Raw genomic sequence first — 25,612 nt, forward strand, 5'->3', positions numbered from 1 at the left:
TTGGAGGGGGAAGCGAGGATATGTGCACAGTGCAGCTGACAGTGAGCTGAGAAGCCACAGGCGGAAGTTCACGTTCAGGCCGTGCATGTATTTCTTGTGCAGTTGGTCTGTTTTAATCATATGTGAATCTTCTCATATTTAATCACTGTGAATCTTCTCAACAATCGTATTTCCGTCTTTGATGTAGCCATTGGGAGGTAAAATGACCGCTCACCTACAGCAAGTGTATGGAACCCTCTGGAAGACACTTTTGTATGCTCTTCTTCCCTCGGCTTTCTTGTTTTCTTTCCCATCGGGCCTCTTAGCCCCATTCCCTTATAGGGCCACCCCCCACCCACGGCTGGAATGGCTGTGTACTGAGGAACCATATATTAAGACCTGGTGAGGACCTGATGCCCATCCCAGCCTCTGTCCCCAAGCCGTGGGCCCTGGTTATGGGGCATCATTTTCTGGATGAAGGTGTGCTACCTGTATACGTGCGTCCTGTGGACAAACTGGCTCTGCTCCCTGGGTGTTTATTTTAGCCCTTGTTTTCTATGTATTATAAACGACCTCCTTTATGGACTGGACTGAGATACAATAATTACCAAGAGAATAGCCTCTGCCACACACAAATTAAATATATCCATATATATGAAGAGTCAGAAAATGAACTGTTCCATTCACCTAGTTTTTAACTTAGGACTAAGGGACAAAAGTGATTCAGTTCTAGAGATCAGTTACTGCTGGAGATAGGGTGAAAGAAATGCCTCAATTTTGTGTGTGAGAAAATAGGGCATCAGCTTGCAATGTCTAAAGAAAGGTTGCTTTGAAAATCAGTAATTTTCTTCAGCAATCAAACTTCTCTTTCAACTGAAATCTAGGGATTTCAGTTTGTTTCTGGAGCTGGTTGGCCCCCTGGCAGCCTAGTGAGACTATAACGAGAACCAGCCCAAACTCAGTGGAAAGACCTTCAGGCACAAGTGAGTTAAAACTCTGTGTTTTCTCAGCTGTTCTTATGAAACCACCAGTAAACTCTGAATGGGAAAATAAAAATGGCCTCCAGGGGGAATATTGGCTTCTGGCTCTTTGGCCAGAGTAACATGACCTCATCCAGTTTCTTCTTTGAGTGAGATGTCATCGGGCAAGACGGTTCTACCCCCGCTCGGCTCTTACCCGTATTGTTTCCTAATTGTTTCCTCACGTACATTCATCTCTTCTCACTCTGGTCTCTGCTCCTTGTACCTTCACACCACCAACTGCCTTCTCACCCACGGTACCGGCTGTCTCTGAATTCCACATTGGCAAAGGAAAGGGGCACAAACTGGATGTGGCAATGCATGGCACTCCATCTAGGTCACAAAGTGTCCTGACGCAGGAGTTGGGAAACAGTGGGAGGGCCCCGGCTCTCCCTGGGGGACACACACGTTAGGTGGTGGTCAAGAGGGCAGTGGTGTTTTCCTTGAAAGGAGGCTCCTGTCAGCCTTCCAGGCCCGGCCATACCCCACCCCTCACCCCCTCCCCTGTTATAGCCTCATTTTTTCAGGGTTGGCCTGCCTTGGGCGTGATTGTCACCCACTGGGGAACTGCCACTGAGGGCTATTAAAGATGTTGCTCTGTGGTTTCCGTAGCGTCTTGGGTGGGTGGGAACCCAGACTGTGGATTCTTTGTCTTGGATGGAGGAGCAGGGGGCGGGGGGTGGGGGGGACTGGCAGTTGCGAGTGCCCCATGTGGAAGAGGTGAGGGAAAGGCTCAACACCCCAAAGTCCCCTCTGCCTGGAAACTGATTTATGCAGAGCGCTGTGTTTCAGGGGTGGAGCCTGGTGCTCCAGAGTCGGGCAGACACCCACACGTGGCGGTGCCTGAGGAGTGCCGTGTAGTAATTACCATCATGATGTGGCCTCCTCGCTGGCTGTAAACAGAACAAGCAGCTGTGCACAAATACTGCTCTGTGACTCGTGAAGTGACATCTCCTGGTGGTGTTTTAGTTGAACTATAAGCAAGTGCTTTATTTTGAAAACAAAACAAGCCCATCAATCAGTGGAGCACTTTCAATGTATACCTATAAAATGTAAACCAGTAAGGTGATGCAATTACAAATGTGTTTATACTTTTTGGAAATTACTAGTGCCTATTAGAGTATTCTATGTAGGACTCACAAATTTTGTGGCATTTGTAGGTTTAAACATGGATCTCTTTTCTAAGAAGTTAACAAAATGTTTCTGGAATAGCTTATAACATAACTTGGTGGATAACTTTCCTTACAAAGTAATTAAACTGAACATGAATGTTAAATAGTCTTAGCTTCTCCGTTTTTGAATTATTTGAAGACTTCCTTTAGAAGCCTATTTGGTTTTGCAAAGGAAGTCTTTGAGATGTAGATTTTGTTATAAAAGGAATACACATGTAGATGAATTATAAACCTAGACTGAATGGTCTTGCTTGCTGAAACAAGAGATTTGTTCAGTAAACTGAGGTACAACAAACATTGGCATTGATGGTAAAGAAAGTAGCTGATAATCGGTTTTTTGGGCACAGCAGCGGGGAAAATGGGAAGCTCTTGTGTCCATAAGGAAGGTATGAGGGTTTGATGGCCGATGGCTTCATTATCTCGTGCCAACTCCTGTAAACTGGAAATGGTGCCTGGCGTTCAGATAAGGATTGTGAGGGTTTGTCAAGAAGGTTGTGGAAAGAATGTTACGACAAGTTAGTGTGATCTGCCATGTTTGGGGAGAGGGTATGATTATGTGAGTGAAACACGCTGTGCCAAGGTGAGAATGGAAGTGAGGGGTTTGGGGGAGCGGTGGGGGAATAATAATCTTTGTTTATTTAACTTTGAAAGACCCTAAAAGTTTTCAGTGATGTTGCTGGCACTTTGATTCCCCCTCCCCCCGTTAGTTACCTATGCTCTGAAGCTTGAGGGAGTAGCAAGTTTAGCCAGGAAAAATTTGAAGGTTAGATACCTCTTTGCTGAATCCTGGATAAGCTTCTAGGGCAAGGACTATTTTAAGATCACAAGGAAACCTTGTAATACTTTACGAGTCAAATCTAGCATATCATAGCTTCACTAGTAAAATGACAAGAAATCGTGTGCTTGCATTTCATTTATTATGAGCAATAGGCCTCTTTTTCATGTAGCCGTTGGAGCACAGGTGTGGGAGGCTGACGGGCTGGAGCTGGAAAGACCTGGAAAGATCTTATCCTGGTGCTGCCACTTCTTGGCTGGGTCTGCAGTCTCATGTGGAAAATGGGGACCGTTACCCACCATGTCAAGTTGTAGTGGGGATTAGAGCTAATATGCTGAAGCTCCTAAGGTAGTTCCTGTCCTTGGTACATGCACAGTACGTGGGAGGTGTTTTATAGTGGAAGCTCTTTGACTGGTTCCCAGGCAGCTTGTTGGGTTAATCACTGATCTCCATCAATGCCGTTTAGCCACATGGCGGACGTCCACGAACCCTTGAACCTAGCCGACTAGCTCAGCCTGGAGGCCAAATCCACCCTTCAGCCTGTTTTTGTAAATCAAATTGTATTGGAACACAACCAGGGTCTTTCATTTTTGCATGTTATCTGTGGCTGTCCTCGTGCTGTAACCACAGGGTTGAGTACAGAGACCACATGGCCAACAAAGCGGGAAATATTTGCTATCTGGCCCTTTTCAAAAATGTTTGTCTATCCCTCCTCTAGTATGCAACTGCTTCCACCATTGGAGTTGTGTGCTTACCAAATCAGTGTGTTTATTTACAAATCTCTTTATGATGCTTTTGTAATTGCGTCATTTTAATTATAAATTACGTAAACTGATGAAATAAGAGATCAAAAAGAGTATTGTTGTGGGAGATTCTTTGTTTGCAAATACCCAGCTTTCCTTCCTTTGGTAATACAGTCTCAAGTTTCAGCTGGATGATGGCCACCAGTAATTCAGTTACATTTCCCAGGCTCTCTTGCGGCTAGGCATGGCCATGTGACTAGGTTCCAGGTGACTAGGATGTAGGTGGAAGCTTTACATGCAACTCACAGGCCATGACTTTAAGAGAAAGGGTGTGCCCTCTGGTTCCCTTTTCCCCTTCTTGCTGGCTGCAATGCGGATGGGATGGCAGGAGCTGCAGTAATGATTTTGGGTCATGGGATGGAAGTGTGTGACGTTGAGAGTGTCTGAGAAACAATGTGAAAAGAGCCTGGATCGCCCACATTATGGAGCTCCCATATCAGCCCTGGACCACTCTATTCTGCTGTACACAGGGAGAAACGAAGTGCTATCTCATTTAAACCACTGTCACTTTGACTTTTGAAACGATAGGTCAACTTATATCTTAATACATAACAGCTGTTTACTTCTTTGGAAATAAGTTGAATGCATTGGAGAGAGTCAGTAAGGGCAAGTTACTAATAAATATTACTTTTTTTTTTAAAAAAAGTGGACAAAACTGAAAAGGTTGGCTGGGGATGTACATAAGAATGATTCTTTATGTGGATTGTTTAACTTATTATTAAATTCTTCCTCTTCTTTAAATACATGAAACCGGAAATCACAGATAATTCATGGGGGTGTATTTTATGCAAGAATACCAGTCTTTGCTCCGTACCCTACATTAGTTGGCAATTTTATAGCTCTCACAGTATGTATATTAAGTTAATATTGATTGAACTGAGTTAATGTACTAGGTTGGTTTGTTAGTCTCCGGTCAGCATTCAACTTATTCCCCAAGTCTAAGAATGTTCATACTGATTTCTTGTTAATAAGGTTTGGAATGAATAGATAATTTATACTATTCTAGATAAAGGAAGGGGAAGTTATCTAATACTGGAAAAAGAGCTTAAAATTGACCATTGTTTATAATATATAAGGATATGATAGCTGTTTGAAACTCCGTGATGAAAATTTGAGAAAAGAGTTGTTAACAACTCTCGGCTGATTAGGTCCTGACGGATAACAGCGCCCGTTGTTTTGGGTGAATTTGCCTTTACATTCCAATCCCCATCTCTGGAACTTCCAACGCATGTTTCTAGTGAAATCATAGGTCGCTGCTTTGTCCAAACCCAGACTTCCTAGTTGTGTATTTTACTGAAAGGGAACAAACCAGGGAAGGTTGCAGCATCCAGGCCACGTCACAGACCCAGCTGGCCCAGCCTGCAGCAGGCAGCCGTCGCGACATCTGCTCTGGCCTTGCGTCACGGGCGGCCTGGGAATCAGCATTCCATTGGCTGTAAGCTTCTCTGTTACAGGACAACTGAAATGGGCATAACCTGTGTTTAACCATTTATATTTTTAATATCCTCATAGCCTCAGAGAATGGAAGTACCTGGCTTTGTCTCGGCTTCTTAGGAGGCCTGCTCGCTGGGAACCTCTTTCGTCCTGAGATCTGACACTTTGCCATCAGTACTTGAAGTGTCACAGACAGCTGCTAAGATTTTCTTTTCCATTAGTATCACCAGGGATGTGATAGGGGACATTGCCAGCTTTAAGTATTCCTCTTTCAAATCTGCTTTTTACATGAGAAAGTGAGTGTTGTGTATTTCATAAAAGCTGAGGACTTATTCAGTGTTTTTCTGAACTCAGTTTTTCAAGCAAACGTGAGTGGATAGCCGATTACAAAATCCTTAAGCAGAAGATGTCATTGATCATCCAACCCAGGAGTACTCAACCCATGGACCCTCTGATTTCCTGAGATGTGTCAAAGGGGCCACGATTCCAGAACGGCCAATATCCGGTCTGGTCCAGCTCCTTCTTTTGCAGACCGGAGAAACCCAGGTCCTCCTCTGAACTGGTCAGAAAGTCGAATGGCCTCCTGTGGTCACGTGTGCCTGATATGTAGTGTTATAGCCCCACGTTCTTTAGCATAGTGTGTTAAAAGAACATGAATTTTATTTGCTCTTATAATTTCAAAGAGTTGATTCATAACAATTCACAGAGTTGATTCATTCCTGGCCTCTGTGCTATATCGTCAAAGTAAACTTAATTTTTGAGTGAACCTAACCAAAAAGCTTCGCTTCTGGGGTGTCTGCCGGTTCTATGTACAGAGATCACTCAGACCCCGCTGGAGCTGGTTAAAGATTACATAGATTAGAAAGCACAGGCTTTTGTTCATCACAGGAGAAGAAATGGCATATATCTTACTTAAAAAAGAAGCCAACATTTTGATGAGCCATTCTTTTCCATTTCTTGAAAATGCATTATGGTTACATGAGGTAGGAAAAAAAAAAAAGAGGAAAACAAGCATGGTAGAGTCAGTTCTGATCAAAATACAATTCTAAAGCATAGAATGTATTCCAACGTATTGGCTAAGGGATATATTTGTTTCCCTCTCTCTTTCATTGCATGTTTGTTTAAAATAGTCATTGTGGTGTTTAATGACAGGTTTCTTTGGCCATCTGGCTCCATTGGTTCCATTTTGGCTGTGGTCACTTCCCTAAAGACTCATTATACCTGTATGGCTCTCACCTAGAGTTGTGAGCTCCCAAATAGCTCAGGATAAAATGTTTAGCACCACTTAATTGATCTAAATTAGCTGGGTGGAGACAACCCTTAGAATGTCCAGGCCCAGTTAAATGCTACCGTGTTTCCCTGAAAATAAGACCTAACCAGAACATAAGCACTAGCGTGATTTTTCAGGATGCTCGTAATATAAAATAAGCCCTGATGCGTCTTTTGGAGCAGAAATTGATATAAGACCCGGTCTTATTTTGGGGGAAATACGGTAGGGCTTATTTTGTATTACGAGCATCCTGAAAAATCATGCTAGGGCTTATTTTCCAGTTAGGTCTTACTTTCGGGGAAACCTGGTATTTCACAGTAGTTTTGTCCCTGTGGCTCTGGGTGGTCCTCGCCTAGGAAAAGTAAATAATTGAAGTGGATCAAAGAGTTATTATTTCATCTTACTAGAGGATCTTACCAAGTCTGTTTCATATCACTGAATTACAGAGTACAAGCAGAAAATGGAACAATAATAAACTAAATGTGGAACAAACAAGAAGCTATTTAAAATTGTACTGACTGACGGCAAGTCCAGTAAACAGTGACCTAGAGTGAGAGGAGTAAGGTATGGGCTTAATACTGTGCCCGAGGGAGGTGGTAGGTGTGAACACACACATCACTTTCTTGTGCTACCTGATTGACTGAAGGTGATTTCCTAGAAATGGCTAGAATATTGGGCAAGCAGATCTCCAATATGGTTGGCAGTTTTCCCAAGCATACCGCCCACGTGGCAGCAGGCAGAGTCTCCTGAACACACTGACGGAAACTTGAATTCTGGAGGCAGAGAGGAATACCTGAACAGGTAGAAGTGGAGGGAGACGGAGTCGTAGGCAGGCCTCTCTCACGGGCGGCACCGGGTTCAGCGTAGCTCACTCAGGTCTCATTGACTTGCACCGAATTACATGTCACAAAGGAATACTGGTTTTTAAGAAGGAGGCGTTTTTGAGCACACGAATATTGTGAATGGAAATGAAAGTGTTGGAGAACTCTGTGTTTTCAGGAAATCTTTAAGTCTTCAGCTATAAAACACGCAATGACTATTATAACGGTACTGAGGACTGCACTGAAGGCTGACTGCTTTCCTGGTCACTATGAGCCCAACTCCTACTGTCCTTCCCAGTGTATGAGAACGTGGGAGAAATGCCTTCCTGGAGGAACTCTCTCTAAAGCAGACAGGCCACGTTAATTTAAAAATGATTATTTTCCTGAAGAACCTATTATGAGGAGAAATAACTTCTTTTGAAATCTGTCCTCACTCCACAGTATAATATCCACCACTGTACCCCGTCACACATTTCGTGTGCAGGTATCCATTTCTACCTGCTCGCCCACGTGTCCCTTTCTAGTTTGCGCCCTCCTGCACACTCCCAAATACATACCCATCACCCCTGCATGCTGTCGTTGAGGATTGCATTGTACTAATTTACCATGAACACATGCTTATTCTTCAAACCTGCTTTTGAGGGAGGCTGATGGCAGGTTTAGCAGGCTTTGACACACTGTCATGAAATTCTCATGCTTCCTATGACTGATAAGAGTGCCTTTTGGTAAGGGTGTGCTCCTTGAAAACCCACAGTTGTCATTCCAGGGCTGGCTTGTAAAGGAAGATAAACGAGAGCTGTACTCTTTAAAGAGCTAAAGTGAGACTCTATCCTGTAATTTGCAGCCCAGCATCCTGAATGAATGTCTCAATAACCGATAGTCTGATAGTCACGGACTCCAGATTTGCCGTATTCCAGGGGAACGTTCCCTTACCACAAAGACTGACGACAGAGTCTTCAAACAAAATTAATTCTGATTGGCCTTCGTAATAAACGCACTTTGGAGCAACTTGATCATTCTGTCTGTCTGGGTTGTATATACTTGTGCAGGCCCAGTGAGATGGTTAAGGTCTCTGAGAAACAAAATTAGGAACTATATTGTTGATGAAAACTTTTGCACTGTAAGAAATGTATCCTTTAGTATTGTCACAGTTTAGGTTTCAGATAACTAGGCCAAAGGTGGAAAAGCAGGGAGGGGATACTTACTTTTGACTCCAATTACAGTAAATCCTGGATTATACTTCATTGGGAATTGTGGGTCCCAAATAGAAAGCAAAGAAAGGCTTATATCCAAATTAGCCAGCTTGCTTCACAATAATTTCTGTTTTCCTTGAGAAATGTTTCTTGACTCTCAGATATTATCCGTCCTTCAGGGATAAAGTTAGAAACCATTTCTTCCCTCAGGGAGAGTGATTGAAACAAATCTTGGCATTCACAAATGAAAGGGTGTTTAAGCTCCTGCAGGTCTCAAGTAGGTGCTTGTTCCAAGCTAGTAATGGAATTTAAATTGTTCATGTCCTGAGTTTATGAAAGTCTGGTTGTTGAAAAGTTAACAAAATTGAAAACGCTGGAAAATAACTTCTACCTGGCATCCGTTCGTAGAAACTAGCATAACACAAGAAGTAACGTGATGGCGGCAGCCTTCCAGATTATCTTGATGCATAATTGATGGCCTCTGCACCAAGGAAGTGGCAGAGCGTAGTTAAGACAGAAGGGACAAAGGAGCAATGTCACAAAGTGACTGATCTCCGATTCATTTGAAATTTAGGGGAGAGAGCGCCCCAAAGAGAGAACCCCAGGTTGCCCTGTGGGAGGTGGGGCTCAGCTTCTCAGGGCAGAAAAACCCAGCACCCAGGTGGTGCCTCCTGGTGTCCAGCTTTGGGAGGCGTTGCTCACGTGGTTAATTGGTCTGAGAAAGTGAAGGCTTCAAGTTCAGCGCTATGAAATTTCTTAATCTTGTGTTTGCTTATTTTAATCCTCCAGTTGACACATCTTATTTGCTTCGTCATGGTTCTAATGTTGTGCATGTTTGTGCGGAGATACATACCCTTGTTTTTATTGTTTCTCTGTGCGTGCACACGGAGCAACATATTATGTGTCCACAGGATTAAACAAAATTCTAACACATTGCCCTAAAAAATGTTAAAATCTGTAACTGGATACTGACTGACCTTTCTAAGAAAAATTCGACAGGAGTTACCATCAACAGATGTTCACTACCAACAGAGAGCATGAGACCATTAGTCACCAGCTGAGAATGCAAGGGCTGCGAGGGCGCCCCGCCAGAGCTTATTTTTAAGTGTGATGGCTGAAGCAGCTGCTTGTCACGGTTGCTAAGTGACAACTTAGGTATAACAAATCCCTTCTTTAAAAAGTTTGGTCACCGGGGATGTTGATATAACTCATTTACTGAAAAATATTGTTAGCCTTCAATTTCCAATTCCTACAGATTAAAAATAACGTCAAATAGTGTAAAGTAACGTACGTTCTCTGGAGGTGGTGTGACAGAAGTCTTCTAAACATGTTTGGAAATGAGTAGTTCAGTGTAAGTTCGTGGGGCTATGGAAAATCTACAAAGTGACTAAAGAGAGGTGTGTGTGTGTGTGTGTGTGTGTCTGTCCGTCGGTGTGTGCATGTGTCTGTGTGTGTCAGTGTATGTTTAAGAGGATACAATAATATCTGGAAATCTCTCCAGTGGATTGAGGTTGCCCAACAAAGACAAAACAGGGACTCGTTTTTACCTGTCACATGTGAAGGCTGGGTATTGGTTGGTTTTTCACATTCTGGCTCAGCCTCCCAGATAATGGGCCCCGTCCTATTCCCCAAGGTATCACAGATGCTCTTGGGTTGTGTGAGAGTATTGTCTGCAGGAGGTGTGCCTGGATCCAGGCTTCCCCATGGACAAGTCATGCACTTGGACCTACATTTTGCCAGGAGGAGTTTCGCATAAAATACTGATTTCTAGTTAAGGAAACTTTTGGACTAAAGGAGGCAGTTTGGAACGCAGTTTAACTCTCCATTTCTAAGGGGGAAAAATATTAAAACAAAACAATTCCATATAAATGAAAGTTAGTTTCTAATTTTTTGGACCTTTTGCCCATTATTATATATATATATATTATATAAATAAAGGAATACATGCTAATTATTGCCAATATTTCACGTATAGAAACATTCAGGTAAGTGAATAAAAATAATACATAATGTCACTAGTTAACCACTGTTAACTGTTTTTGATATTTTCTTTTTGATATTCCCTCATTGTTTTCAGTCTTTCATTCATTCACTATTTCATGTGTCTGAGATGTCAAGCTCTGTTAGCTGCTAGCGCCAGAGCCATGTCTGTGAATTATTTCATGAAATTTAAAGTCAAACGGGAGACAACAGTACAAACATTCAGTGACTACAATGGATAATTGCCACAAAACTAAATGATGTCCTGATGGGGGGGGCGGGGCTCAGGTGGAGAACCTTCAGTGAGAGCAGGTACACAGAGCGCTTATCCCCGTGCCCGGCTCGTACAGACAACTCAGCCCCTGGGCGCTCTGATCGTGGTTGTCACGGGCACGTTTGTGGAGTCACTGTGGGTCCTGACTTGGAAAGAACCCAAGTGGTGGAGAGAGAAAATAGCAATGAATCTAAGTGCGCCGGTCCTTAGTTCCACCTGGGAACCAAAGCTGCTCTTCAGATGTTTCTGTTTCTGTCGCCTGGTATGTAGGGATTCTGTATTCTTCCCATGTCACGGCTCTACTGTCCTTTCCCACTCATCTTTGAACGACCCCCATGTTCCAGTCCAGAGAGTGTTCTGCCTGTATCTCCTCTCACATCACGAGCAGCCTCAGCTCCACTCCTTACGGTTCCATCATGTATTCGTTCTGTGACCTTAAGAGAGACAGTTAAGTGTGTAGGCCTCAGCTTCCTCGTCTGTAAGGAGGGTGATACACAGCACCTCACTCCTAAGTCAGGGCTGAGGACAGGATGCGATAGCAAGTTTACAACCCCGAGAGCGGTGCCTGGCCCCTGCTAAGTGTTGGCCCGTACTCTTATTTCATGCTGCCGAAGCCTCCTTTTAACCAACTGCCTTGACTTGAATTATTCACCCTATTTCCATTGTTCCATTCGACTAAAAATTGTCATCTAAATAACACTGTGACACTAATCTCTCTGTGTAACCTTATTCCATAACTCTTTAATTAGTTGTTCCTACCTCCTGCTTTAAAACATATAACTCTTCACTGCTCCCACTGAAAAATATAGGACTTTATTTTGTGTTGCAAATGCCAGAAACTAAACTGAAACCAGCTCGAGGCCAAAAGGGAATGGGCTCCCACCAAGGGGATGTCCATGGCTGGCTCTGCCTCTCGGGGCTGACAGGACCCCAAAACTCAAACCAGCCCCATCAGGAGTCATTCGTATTGTCTACGCCCCACACACTGCTTTCCCCTTCTCTTTCTCCACCCACCACAGGTTACCTGTCTCTTGCTGCTAATTATGTCCTCAAATCTAAAGCTCAAGAAATATGTGAAAGGATTTGAGCTTTGATATTTTAAAAACTTCGACTATTTTGCTAGGAAACATAACTTTGTTATAAAAACATTTTCTGACTCTTAGGTTCACGAGTATATACTAGAGAAAGATGTTATCCTGTAAAATGTACAATAACAAAAAGATAGTGTCTTATATTTATAACAGGGTTCTCCTCATATATCCAACCCCCAACTTCGTTTTCGATGTTTTCCCCTAATAGTCCTAAATACAATTGAATGTCATTTTATAAAAGTGAGTTTCATATATAATGAGAGGGAGGGAAAGGGAGAGAAATCATTTGGGGGTCACACATAAACTCTCACTTGTTGAGTAGGGGTTGTGCCTTAGTCAACTCTATATCCCTGAATCCAGGATTGATGCCTGGCAGTCACCTAGTATCCTCAGCACAGGTTTATAGAAACGAACGGAAGGGAAATGATGCTGAGATATCATTTGTTCTATGCCAAGATTCATTTGTTTCAGCAGTATTTCTTGTAGTGCTCAAAGGCACTTTGGGTGAAAGAGATGAAACAGGCTGCGAACACATGTTCTTTCTTACAGAATTACAATCTATTTATAGAGCACGTGTCACATTTCCTGGGCTTATAGCACCCCCTCATGGAGAATACTATGTACTGCATTCTGAATTTCAAGCGTGTAGCCAGTAAGCTGCGCAAAGACTAATTTGTCTTTTCACATAAAATTTAAACACTGTGTGTTAAGTATATTTTAAGAAAAAAAAAGGCACATAATAATTTAAAATGTAAGTATCAAAGAAAGTAAAATCATTCAGATCCCATGTGAGTTACTTGGTTCATAACAAAACTTGGCACTTTTTACTCCTATGTCTGACACACGTAAATTACTTAAAATCAGTTTGATGCTTTCGGAGTGTGCTTTTAAGACCTGTTAGGACCAGAGCAGTATTTAGTCTAGGATGAATTATTCTCTGCTCCTGAGGCAAGACCCTTCTGGGTACGACCCAGTGTGCATGAATTTGGGGTTTTCCAGTCTGGTTGGTAGGACCGGTGTAAGCTCAGGACTCTGTCCCTTCTCGTCCTTTCTGGTCACTTGTTCCTGGCCCCCAGCTTCCTCACTGGAGGCTCCAGGGGTCCCCGTAGATGGTCAGCGTTCTCTCTGCAGGCTCTGCTTGCCACACTCTGTCCTGCCTCTTTGGTCTTGTCTTTGGACACTGAGTTCTGTCTCCTCAACTCAGGTAGACACCAGCATCCATCCTTGCTGCTCCGTGGCCTAGAAGCTCAAGGCAGCGCTGGGCCATCGCAGGACCCCAAATGGGAGGGCAACTTGTGGGTCCCTCATAGACCATCTTGCCCAAAGCAAATTCGTCTCTTGTCTTTATCTTTGCAACAGGAATTCTGTGTAACTCTCTCATGGAGTGTTTCTTGCAGTGACTTTTAGGGTAAGAAACACCTGGGATACCTACTGAAAATGCAGACTTTTGAGCTTCCCCCCAGGCTTGCTCCATCAGACTCTCTGCAGTGAGGCCTGGATGGCTGGGGTTTAAACAGTACCTTGGGGGTTCACACTCAGCTTGAGAACTGCCTAGAAGGGTTACTTTGACCAGACCACTTAATGTGTATACCCTGAGTGTATTCTATTAATAACAGGAATATGGAGGCAGAGAGAGGGGATGTTGCCTTCAAATTCCACCCAGTTCCCTTCTGGGATAAAGTGAAGCTGCTTGTCTGAGGAACCATCTTCCTCATTTTTATTCCCTTAGATTCTCTCAGACAGGTGAAACCATATGTTGGTTCTTTGCTAAATAAAAGCTTATCTTGACCATACAGAATGTCTTCTGTCAAAAATCTGTCCTTTAGTGTTTCTTAAGAAGGAGAACATAAGTACACAAATCTGCTGTAGTTTGGGTATCTTATTTTGCAAGCACTGCACGACTGTAAATCCTGGGACAAAGCCCATTTGAAAGATGGTGTGGCCATGAGGGTGCCTTGTGTGGCTTCTTGCTTGGAGCCACTTCAACTGGACTCACCAAGAATGTAGAAGGTTGGGGATGGTGGTCAGGAGAGAGGGACTCTTACGTGGTCCTTACCTCTGGCTGGAGTGTGCAGCAAGTTCACTCCCTAGTGAAGGCGTGAGTGAAAGAGAAAGCTGAAGGAAGGGAGCAAGCAGGTGAGGGAGGAAAGGACAGGAAGGAAGGAAGGAAGGGAGGGAGGGAGGGAGGGAGGGAGGGAGGGAGGGAGGGAGGAAGGAAGGAAGGAAGGAAGGAAGGAAGGAAGGAAGGAAGGAAAGAAAGAAAGAAAGATGGGTGGATGAACCAAAGAGCTTGACTTCCCTTTGAACCTGGCAAATGCATGTTCTCTCTGAAACTAAGGAGGAAAAAAATCAACCCTGGAATATTAATACTGATACTCCTGGTGACTAGTTTTCTCCTCTGGATGAGCTTCAATCATAGAAGAGTTATACTCGTTGGTTAAGGACTCAGTAAAGCTTCACACTGTTTTTAAGCGTCCTTTTATGTTATTTGGACCTTTTGGTGCACATGATGAGTGCCAAGGAGGGTGGGAAGAGAGCCACACACTGTGTAAAAGATCTTTCCCAAGCATCGTCCAGTATTCACAGGAGATCCTTTCTCTGGTTATGTGTTTTCCGGGTAAGGCTCTCTAGGAAAACCTAGAGTTTCATTATGGAGCCACTCTGTGTGTGTGTGTGTGTGTGTGTGTGTGTGTGTGTGTGTGTACGTACAGACATCACCTGTATTAAACGTCAACCAATCACCAAGCAGGAATCTTAGTTTCCGCTGAGTATTTGGATTCTGCACACAAGGTGCTCTCTTTTGCCCGGAAAAGGTGGGTCCTAAACAAGGATGCGTGGGTCTGGGTCCATCACACCTCATTCCTCCGGGCTCCAGGAAGGAGGGAGGAAGAGCATCGTGCGTTCCATCTCGTTCTGAATTTCAGTATGGGGTTTCTTCAAAGAATGTCGCTGAATTGATTCATCCTTTGACTAGGGCACGTGCTTAAAGGAAATAGAACCGCATTGGAAATCAGGAGTCTGGTCCTCGAGTTGCGGCTCTGCCCCAAACTGGCAGCGGAATCTTGGGTTTTACTCTCCTCGTCGGTAATAATAAGGGACTTTGCAACATTGACGTTAAATGTGCTCTCTCACTCTAAATTACGTAGCTATATTAATTATGTTACATTTTGGTGACATAATTGAATTGTGGTGACGTAAGTTGATGGTAGACTATGTAATGGAAGACCACAGAAATGTTCTTTCCAGTGGTGCTCAGAAGTAATCACTGGACAATTTAAAACTATTGTGACACTCCCAGAGAGTGATTCTTCTGGGTCCATGTTTCATTTAAAGAAGTGTAGAGTGACATCTCTTCTTTGCCCTTGAGTTCAGATTTCCTTTTTAAATCATGCATATTTCCGTTCAGTTTTATTCAGCACCATCTATATGTTTCTTTTTATCACAAACCTTTACTGCATTTCCCAAACCCATTAGGTTAGAAAATAATTTTCAACTGTACACAATGAATTTCACATTTTTGTTGCTGATTATAACAATAATTCAAATATCAATTAGAATTATTTAAGGGTTTAATGTTAATATAAATCTAAGTAACAATGGAATTTATTGTCCCAACTTGGGTTTCCGGTCAGAAATTCCCGCCTGTTCTTGTGAATTGTTTGCGTTTTTCCGTTCCCAAAACCTGAGAAAAGTTGGTCGGGAAATCAGGAAAATCAGCTCCTTGAACCCAGGTGGTTGTTAGTATCGGCCGTCACTTTGTGGAAACGATTCATCGTGGAGAACAGAAAACAGTTTATAGCTCGGGATTCGGGAATGGGAAAGCGAAAACAATTCCTGAGAACGGGCAGGAATTCCCGTCCGGAAACCCTAATCCCAACGTACTATCCCAGGGTTTTTCTCAAGGGGAGAAATTTAATGTGAGAGTGTCTTTTTATGGCTAGGGAAAATATTCACACATTGAATATTGTCTTGTTTCTTCTTAAAACCAAGTGGTGATATCTGTAGACACAGAAAGGAATAATGCTAAGTGTTGACTTGAAATAACAATAATACTAAATACACCAAATATAATGGAAGACAAAAACAGGGGAACTTGGTAGCTTTTTATTGAATAAATGAATAAGGTAATGGATGAATGGGTATTGAGGTTTCTTTATATCCATTTGAAGCTCACTATGAAAAGAAGTAAGATCCTTAAATGCAAAACAGAATTTTTAGTTACAGTAGTATCTCAATTTTCAAACGTCTCCGTTGATGAACATTTTGGTTTATTTATGAACACTGTACACCTGGAAGTAAATGCTTCAGTTTTCGAACACGCCTCGGAAGTCGAACATGTCACTCAGCTTCCGCTGAGTGCAAGATCCTGAGGCCTAGCTGTTGGCTGTTTTCAAACATTTCAGAACTCGAACAGTCTTCTGAAATGGATTACGTGAGAAAACCGAGGTACCACTGTATTTAATTGTTGTACTAAGCACCTTAAGTTGTACGAAGACTTTACTATAACGTTAATCTCTGCGCAGATGGTGTAGGTAATTTTAGGGATTTAGTATTAGACAAAGCTCCTTTCCAATTTTAGGGCATTTACTTGTTAGGGTAATAAAATATGTCTACAAATGTAGTTTTACTTCTGAGACATGTATCCTAAACATAGTATCAGAAGAAGGTTCCAGCATCTATACAAAGTACCATTTATTCAAAAAAATTATTTTTCGTGGCTCTTGTCAGCAGAAATATTATTTTTACTTCGTCGTACATAAACCGAGGCAAACCTTAAGTAACATTTATACTTTGATTATTGGATGTGAAGTGAGATACAATCATTTAAGGATGTTATTCAATAAAAAGCATGATTATACATTTAAGTAGCAACATATTTTTAAGTAGAGTCCATATATGTATGCAGGTGTATATATAGGTGTAGCTTTAAGAGCAGTAGTTAAGTCAATTCCAAGTATCCATCCCCTAAGTTAAAAAATAGACATGCCCAGTACCCAGGAAGCTCCCGTGTGGGCCTTGCTCTCATTTACCCCCCCCCCCCCGCCCCCGTGAGGTAAGCCCTCTCTTGAATCTTGTTTTTTTTTTTTTTTTTTTTTTAATCATTTCCTTGTTTAAATAATCTGTCAGCTTAGTGTGACTTTGAGTCTTACATAAATGAAAACATACTCTATATATTATGTGATTTTTTTTTTCCCTCTCAATATTAGGATTCTGAGGTCCATAGACAAATGTGGAGTTGGAGTTCATTTCCACTGCTGTTGTCCCTCTTTTGCTTAAACACAACTCACTTATTTTGTTCATTGTCCTAATGAAATGATGTGCTTTAAATTTGTTTCCAAATAGGAAGTGTTCATTTCATTTTAATTATTAAAAGAATGACAGTCAAATCATTCCATTGTAAGTTTTGCATTGCTTATTATTAGAATTATATTTGCCAAACAGCTCAGCCAAATCCCTAACTACTACTCCTTATGCAGAGAGAGCAGAAATTAAAATTTATATTTCGGTTATCTTTATGGTCCATTAAACGGAACAGTAGCCTAGCCTCGCCTTGCAGATTTGCACCTAGTCTGTGGTGTTCTGAGAAAGGTGGCCACTGTTTAATAACCTCCTTATTTCACTTGCTGTTGCAGCTTTCGCTCTCCTGTACAAAATCTTTTCCCGTTAAGCACGCACGTTGGCAACAGAGAGTGGCCATGTACTTAGTGTTTCTTTTAGTAGGTCTGAAATCATTCATGAGCTATGGAAACCTACGTTCTAGATTTGGTCAGTGATGGAGTAGAGTTAATGGATACATAAACCACTCCCTGGTACCTAAGCATCCCCCAAAGTTCATTTCTTACGACCGCAGGACATCATTTGGCAAATATCTGCCTAGTGGAACAGCATCAGCCCGGATAGCTTAGCTCAGTAACTCTCTGGCAGAGCATTAGTTGAGGCTGAGAGAACAAAGAAGAAGGAAAAAGCAATATTTATTTTTCTTTTTTAATGCTATTTTTATTTAAACTTGGACTAAAATTTATATTGGCAAAAGAAATTTTATTTAGTTTACAAATTGCGTTAGTATTGAAAGTACATTAAAAAGTAACAGCCTACGCGTATGTGTACGCAACTTCTGTGTAGTTGAGCACTAAGGGCCAAGATAGTTTTGACTTGTCTTAGGGCTCCCGGGCTTGAATCCAGAGGTCAGCCTTAACCTGACCCCTGCAGTCAGAGCTCAGATGACAGCTCGCTAGTAACCCTTGTCTTTTACTGGAAACTTGTTTAGTTTATGGCTACATCCTAAGCTCTACGGCAGTGCCTTCATCACGATGGGCACCAATAAGTTATCTATTAAATGAATGAATTTGAGGGCCCTTAGCAGGGTTTGTTTGAATTGGTTTATTTTTGTGATGAGTTAAGATTGCGAGAGTGGGATTTGAACTGGACGTCTTTGTCATTTGCTTGCATCTTCTTCCTGGAATGATTGTTCCTAGTTTTTAGCTCACTGATGTTCCTACGGAAAAATGAGGGCAGGGACACAGCACATGCCTGGGCGTGCATCACATTCAACATATTCTATGACGATGGTTGGGGAAAGATACCCTAGAGAAACATGAGGTGCTGTGAGATCCTGATGTGTTTAACAGTTTTCTGTAGAGTTGACCAATCATAGTATGTTTGAAAATGCATTGTTGGTGTTGATGATGATGGTGACGACAGTGATGGTGATGATGACAAGATCCATGCCGAGGTTTCTTTTAAAGTACTGTGGCTTCCCTGTCCTTAAGGTTTGAGATGTCCCTAACAAGCCCTACAGGGCCACTTGCTCCTCTCCCAGCTTCATACAATGAAATTCTTCTGGTTCCCTCTGCTGGAGCCACAGCCAGGCCTCAATAGAATACTAGTGCCCTCACTCAGCTCCTTCTCACCTCGAGTATGTTGTACATTGTTCTTTCTGGAATTTTCTGAGCCCTTATGGTAAGTGCCTGTTTATCCAGATTTTAACTGAAAGTGACTGCTTCAGAGACGACATACCAAAGCCCCCACCCTATACCCACCTCTTCCTTAGCTTATCCTTCATCTCGTAACTGGGTAACTGCGTAGCTGGTGGTGTAGCCTGTATGTCTTGGCATTTGAGCTTTGTTAGGCAGATGTCTGTCTGGCTTGTTTACCTCCGAATTCACAGGGCTTTTCCTTAGAGTGTGACCAAAAGTAGGTGCTCAATAAATGTTTGCTGAAGCAATAAATGTTGAATGACTCATCCAAAATTCAGCTTAAAAAAATTTGTTTTTGTTTTCTTTTTTTCTCCTTAGCTGGGAAGTTATCAATTCCAAACCAGAGGAAAGGCCCAGGCTCAGCCACTGTATTGCAGAATCGTGGATGAATTTCAGCGTATTTCTTCAAGAAATGTCTCTTTTCAAACAGCAGAGCCCTGGCAAGGCAAGTTTTCCAGTACAGGAGAATTATTGCATGTGCTTTAAAATGTGCAGTAAACTCAGAAGCAAATGAATTAACCTATTTTATCAGCTTGTAAGTGTTCTCCAATTCAGAATATCATCTCCTAGGAACACATGGCATAAAAGCTGATAGCAGCAAGATTCAGAAATGTTAGTGTTAGCATTAGAAAATCCTCACCCTCATCTTTTGAAATTGGATTGGTTTTCTGTTTTTATATGTATATATCTGGCTCATTAACTGAAATGAGTGGTGATTGGCCTTATCAGCCAGACCAAGGTGAAATTCTTACTGAGAATTTCGGTTTATAGTATCTGGCCTGGTTCTGAAGTCAAAGGGAAATGAAATGAATACCTAGTCCTCCAAGGGTGTTTTCAGAGATAATTGAGTCTCCATTTTAATCCAAAAAGTGAAGATTATTATATGATTTATTTAAGGCAGAAGACCTGTGGCAAAAATATTTGTAGTGATTATATACATGGAATGAAAATTTTTCCAGTTAAGATGAAAACCCATGAGAAGAGTCGTAAGTGGTTTGAAAGGGATTGCATGGAGAAGCATACACACTTGTATATTTTTGTGTGTAGAGACAGCTTCAGCTGTGATCTTCACACCAAAGATGAGGCATAGAGCCATCAATGGACTCTTTCCCTTCCCATGTTGTGTTTCAAGTTTCTTGAAGGTCCACCTATAATTGGAAAGAACTGAGGAATGTCAGCATTTAATATCCATCTCTCTTAACTGCAATACTAGTATTAAATAATAGAACTATACTTGGACACATTTTGAGCATAGTGAGGTAGCAACGTTGTATATGGATGCATTTTTAAAATCACTACAGGTGGTTTTTAGCATAGATATCCATGTGGGGGGGGGTTGCATTTTTTATGCCAGTTTTACTGAAACGATTAAACAGTTTTAGGAGATTCTGAACTTAAAACTGCATTGGATTATATTACTGGGCCCCAAGTCAATTAACTTAAGAGGATGATGCTACAAGCTTAGTGGATAATATGAAATCCTTTTGCAAAACTGAATTCTGAATATAGTAATGCTTTTATGGACTGAGTTGTCCTTTCAACTTTTATGGTCTTGCCTCTTCCATTCTACTATTAGAATTCCACATTCTTCAAGGGCCTCTGCTGTTTCAGAAACAGCTCTTAATTTAGTCCCATAAGCTCATCAGTTCTCCTTTTGACTAGTTCACTTGTTAACCCTGTGCCAAAGAACGAAAAATCAAAGTTAATCTGAATTGCAGACCCCCTTGATCTTCCTCTTAATCAGTTATTGATCAGAGTTATAAATCTCTCATTCGTGTATCTTTTTGAAATGTCCTTATTTTCTTTGCTTAGCAGTTTTTAACACCGTAATTTAAAGACAAAGCAAAAGAAGATAGTTTATTTTTAAGATTAGAATGTGAAAAAATATGTGAAGACTTTACAGGAGAATTTTGCTATCTTGATGTTTTAATTTCTTAAAACAACCAAGATTTATTTTTTTTTTTGGTCATGACTGACCGAAGGGAAATAATCACATTTCGCTATAGGAATTTCATTTCATTGGTAGTTGGTTTCTAGGTGACCTAGATGTGGGGTCAGTTTGAGGGACGGATATGGTAGGCAGGAGGATAGTAATGGCCAGTAGATTTACCCCAGCAGCTTATCAGCTATGCAAACTACTGTTACATTTATGTGAATGCCTCTAAATTTCTGTAACATGTTTTGCTGTATTTATGAATTTCGCTGGGCTCATCGAAGTAGTTAGAACTTGCAAATTTAGTTACCAGGCTGATGTATTTTAGTGAGTGATTCTGAGTGAAGGTTTCCGGGGGCCTATAAATCTCCCGTTCTCTTGCATCTGGCAGTAATGTAGCGACGGGCATGATTTATGGGAGACATTGTGTTCTGCACCAGAAATTAACTTCTGGAATGTCAAAATGATTATTACCAAGTGTGAAGGGAGAACTAAGGCTGGTTCAACACAGCAGTCATTAGTTAGACCTAAGGGCAAAAGAACACTGCTTGGAAAACATTTGCCATAACATGGTCGATCGATCGCAGATAGATAAATAATTGTGTGTGTATCCTGTGCTCTAAAATGTCTTGGTGTTCTGCTAACTGTCACATGTTATCTCTATAATTTCTAGTTTTGTCTCCTGGTCTGCAGTGTGTGCACATTTTTTACGATCTTGGGAAGTTACATTCCTGGGGTTATACTCAGCTATCTACTCTGTAAGTACAGTGGAACATGTGGCTAATTTATGTGATGCGTATGGTATCGTTTAATGGTCTGCGAGACCTGCCATAGTTTGGAAGAGGAGGGGTGTGTTCTTATTTATAAAGAAAGTCAATCATTCTTTTCTTTCGACCTGTATGAAGTTTCTCCTTTTCCTAGAGACATAGTTTAAAATAGGAACAATAGTTGCCAAAAGGCAGTATTATAAACAATGTCTTAAAACTATAAATAAGCTCTATGCCCCCACCCCCACAAACACGAATACCTTTGCCTTTGTGCATATTCATTCTGTAGCTCTAATTATTCTGTAGCTTTAATTATTTTAAGATAATTAAAAGCACAGCGAGATACCATGACACCAGAATGACTACAATGAAAAATACCGATCATATTAAAGCATTAACAAGGATATAAAGCAACTAGAATTCTCACATACTGTTGGTTGGTAATGAGAATAGTACAAGCACTTTGGGTAACAGTTTGGTGGTTTCTTAAAAACTGCTATATGGTCCCAGCCATTCCACAGCTTGGTTACCCAGGAAAAATGAAACATGCGTCCACAAATGACTTGTACATGAATAGTCATGGCAGTTTTCATTGTAGTAACCAAAAATGGAGCACAATCCATATGTCCATGATTAGATGCATGGCTAAACAAACTGTGGTTTATCCATACAGTGGATTACTACTCAACACTAAAAATTAACATATTTAGCAACCTGGATGAATCCCAAAATAATTAGGTTGAGTGGTAGATATGTTCACCATCTTGATTGTGGCGATGGTGTTTTAGTTGTATGTATATGTCAAAATTTATCAAATTGGACACTTTAAATATGTGAATTTACTGTATATCACCTATAACTTGAAAATGCCATTAAAAAAACAGGTGTAGATTTCCTGCTTCTCCTGAGAAGTATGATCTAGTGCTGCCACCTGTCGGTGGAGAGGGCATACTCCACTTAACTAACTCGCATCTCCCCGTTTTTCTCACACCAGCTTCTAAAATTTACATGTACCACCTTGGCTTCTAGAGATATATGAGTTTGCAGCTCCCATTTGAAAGGTAAATGGGCACATTTCCTCACAACAACAAAGAAATAAACATTAGGGAAGACGATACAACCTTCATTTCTTTTTGTATTCCTGAGGCATAACAGATGGCAAATGGTCCGAGCTCGAGTCTGTTCTCCCCCGTAGAACTCACGTAGGATAGGAGCCTGTTGGTCTGCCCTGTGCAGCGGGTGAAGGAGAAAGGGCCAGAGAGGAGGGTCGAATAGACGCAGACATCAGCCACATCATATCTGTCCATCTCATTTATTGTTTACAACAGCCCTGAGAAATAATGTTACGATCTCAATATTACTGAGGAGAGGCTAATACATAGTGACTCCCCATGGTGCAGGGTGTTTAACAAAAAAAGCAGAGTTGAGATTTTAATCCAGGACCGTTGTCTGGAAAGCATGGAATCTTTGTATAAATTTTGACGGTAAAAGGATTGAAGGAAGGGAATTGATTTAATTGCAAGTCTTTGAAAACAATGACTAGAAGTATGGTATGTGTGTGTGTGTGTGTGTGTGTGTGTGTGTGTGTATAGATGTTTTCATTACGGGGGAAGAATTGAAATTATGAACTTACTTCACAAAGGCATTTCCCTAAGAAAAAAAATTCTGTTTTCAGTCCAGGAAACTGAAATATTTTTGTGAAATTGAAAGCTGTAGCCTTTTGAAAGAAAGATCATCTTATTTACACTCTCTTCCTTCTTATATTTCAGTACTGTGTGCATTTTTGTGTCCACTGTTTAAGTGTAATGATATGGGACAAAAAATATACAGCAAAATCAAATCAGTTCTGCTGAAACTAGATTTTGGAATTGGAGAATATATTAATCAGAAGAAACGTGAGAGATCTGGTAGGTAAAGTTTGAATTTTAGGTTCCATGCATGAAATGAGACATCGGGGCTATTTATTATAAAATCAACCTTCAATACGTTTCAGGGTATTTTAGCCGCTTACTAATATCACAGAAACTAATCCCCCCAAAGTAACATAGCCTCTTCCTGTTTTGACTTTTATTCTTTTCTGAAACATACAGTAAATTGACTTTTTAATCCAAATTGTCAGGGGAAGGAGAAAAGGATTCAACCATTCTATATTTGCTACTTATGATTTACTTTATTTAAACTGTTTTATTTTGGGGTGGACGATTGCAAATAAAAAATGACACAAGCAGGACTAAGAGTGTGGGAGCCATATAAGTGGGATTGAAAGAACCAGGGAAGGAAGAGAATACATACCGGAAAAACCAATGTGATCAACTTTCACTTTTTAACTTGGCTTATGACCTTATAGATTCTCAAACTCTCGCAAGCATCACAGCTGCCCGGAGGGCTTACTAAAGCGTAGATTGCTGGCCCCACCCCACAGTTTCTCCTTCAGTCGGTCTAGGGTAGGGCCTGAGAATTAATTGACACTTCTAAAAAAACGGTCCCAGTGATGCTGATTCTGCTGGTTGAGGGACCACACTGTGAGAACCACTGATATGGACCATTTGCCTTGGAATTCAGACGTTTGCCAATATGTGAAGCTTGTTATGTGCGCACATTTAACTCTGTGAAGGCTTTGGAGAATATGAGGAATGTGGGTAAGGAGATGTAATGGATAATAAAATACACTATGTCTACGCTCGCCAGGAAACTGAAAGCTTCCAAATTTTTTCTCAACAGAAGCAGACAAAGAAAAAAGTCACAAAGATGACAGTGAATTAGACTTTTCAGCTCTTTGTCCTAAGGTATTTTTTGTTTAGTTTTCAATTTGTTCCTGTGTGGTTTGGCTATAAATTTATTGACATGCACTCCTGCTGAATGGTTTTCCTAAGAGTCTCCTCCTATTTCTCTAAGATGGTTGAACAGTCCTGAAAGGAAAATACTCATCTGGTTTTTATGATTCTGACATTTTTCGGTGTTAGTGTGGAGTTTTCAAAAGATTTCCCACAGAAGTTTAAAATGGGCCTGGTATTTATATTGACACAGATTAGCCTCAACGTGGCCGCCAGAGAGCTCTCTGTGTCTGACACAGACGTATCCGAGGTCTCCTGGACTGACAACGGGACCTTCAACCTTTCAGAAGGATACACTCCACAGACAGACACTTCTGACGGTATGCTCCCATTTCCAGATACTCTTCTTTTTGTTAGTGAGTGCTTGCAGAAATGTTGAACTCTGTCGAATGCTGAATGGCTAAACACGAGGGAGTATAGCTATACCATGGGATGCCATTGGCTGTCAAAATGTAGTACTGATACTTGCTGCAACATGGATGCACCTTGCACACACTGGGCTAAGTGAAAGAAGCCAGACACACAAATCCACTTTATATGAAATGTGCAGAGTAGGCAAACCCATATAGACGGAAAGGAGATGAGTGACTGCTAGGGGCTGGGAAGAGGGAATGGTGAGTGTCCGGTAGTTAGTATGAGTTTCTTTTTGGAGTGATAAAAATGTTCTAGAGTTAGATGGTGGTGATGGTTGTACACCTTTGTGAATATATTAAAAACGGCTGAATTGTACACTTTAAAGGGGTAACTTTTATGGTATGTGAATTATATCAAAGCTATTATTTTTTTTGAGTATGAGAAAAAAAATCTGAGCAAGTCAGTGTCTAAAACCCGCCTTTATTTTGAAAGCAAATGAATATTGACGGCAAACAAAATTAACTTCTGAAATGTCTGGTGACATTGTTTACAGCAATAATGGGAGGAGGGGAAGAGAGAAGCTAATCCCGCATTTCCAGGGCTAGTCCTCATTAAAAGGGACGGAAGCATGGAGGGCAAGTTCTCCAAATCAGAAGCTGACTCCAAGGTTTCTCATGTTTCTTCAAAGTTAGTTGAAAAACAAACGAACAAAAAAAAACCTCTCTTGTTTTTTAATGATTAAGTTAAATACAATTTAAAACAGAGACACAACTCGTGCATGAACATAATTGTTGCTAGTCTCATTGGATTATTTCAAATCTTGTTAGCCATACACCGAAAATATGAGATTATAATGGAAGATTGTGAATAAATTGTTTTATATGTAGTTTTACAAGGAAGAACACACTTTCTTTTTCAGAAGAAAGAGGGAGCTTG

The 25,612-nt window shown here is 41.2% G+C and overlaps 1 protein-coding gene across 2 annotated transcripts in view; it reads left to right on the top strand.

The window, feature by feature from the left end:
• Positions 1-25,612, top strand: part of RETREG1 (reticulophagy regulator 1) — a 114,836-nt gene that overhangs the window by 83,946 nt on the left and 5,278 nt on the right. For both annotated transcript variants that reach the window (XM_019753537.2, XM_019753538.2), the window contains 5 exons: positions 19,107-19,233; positions 21,395-21,479; positions 23,258-23,395; positions 24,210-24,274; positions 24,516-24,642. In XM_019753537.2, coding sequence (XP_019609096.2) covers positions 19,107-19,233; positions 21,395-21,479; positions 23,258-23,395; positions 24,210-24,274; positions 24,516-24,642 — 542 coding nt within the window. The remainder of the gene's footprint in view (positions 1-19,106; positions 19,234-21,394; positions 21,480-23,257; positions 23,396-24,209; positions 24,275-24,515; positions 24,643-25,612) is intronic.

The sequence above is a fragment of the Rhinolophus sinicus genome, linkage group LG03 (genome assembly GCF_036562045.2).
Source record: "Rhinolophus sinicus isolate RSC01 linkage group LG03, ASM3656204v1, whole genome shotgun sequence".
Lineage (NCBI taxonomy): Eukaryota > Metazoa > Chordata > Mammalia > Chiroptera > Rhinolophidae > Rhinolophus > Rhinolophus sinicus.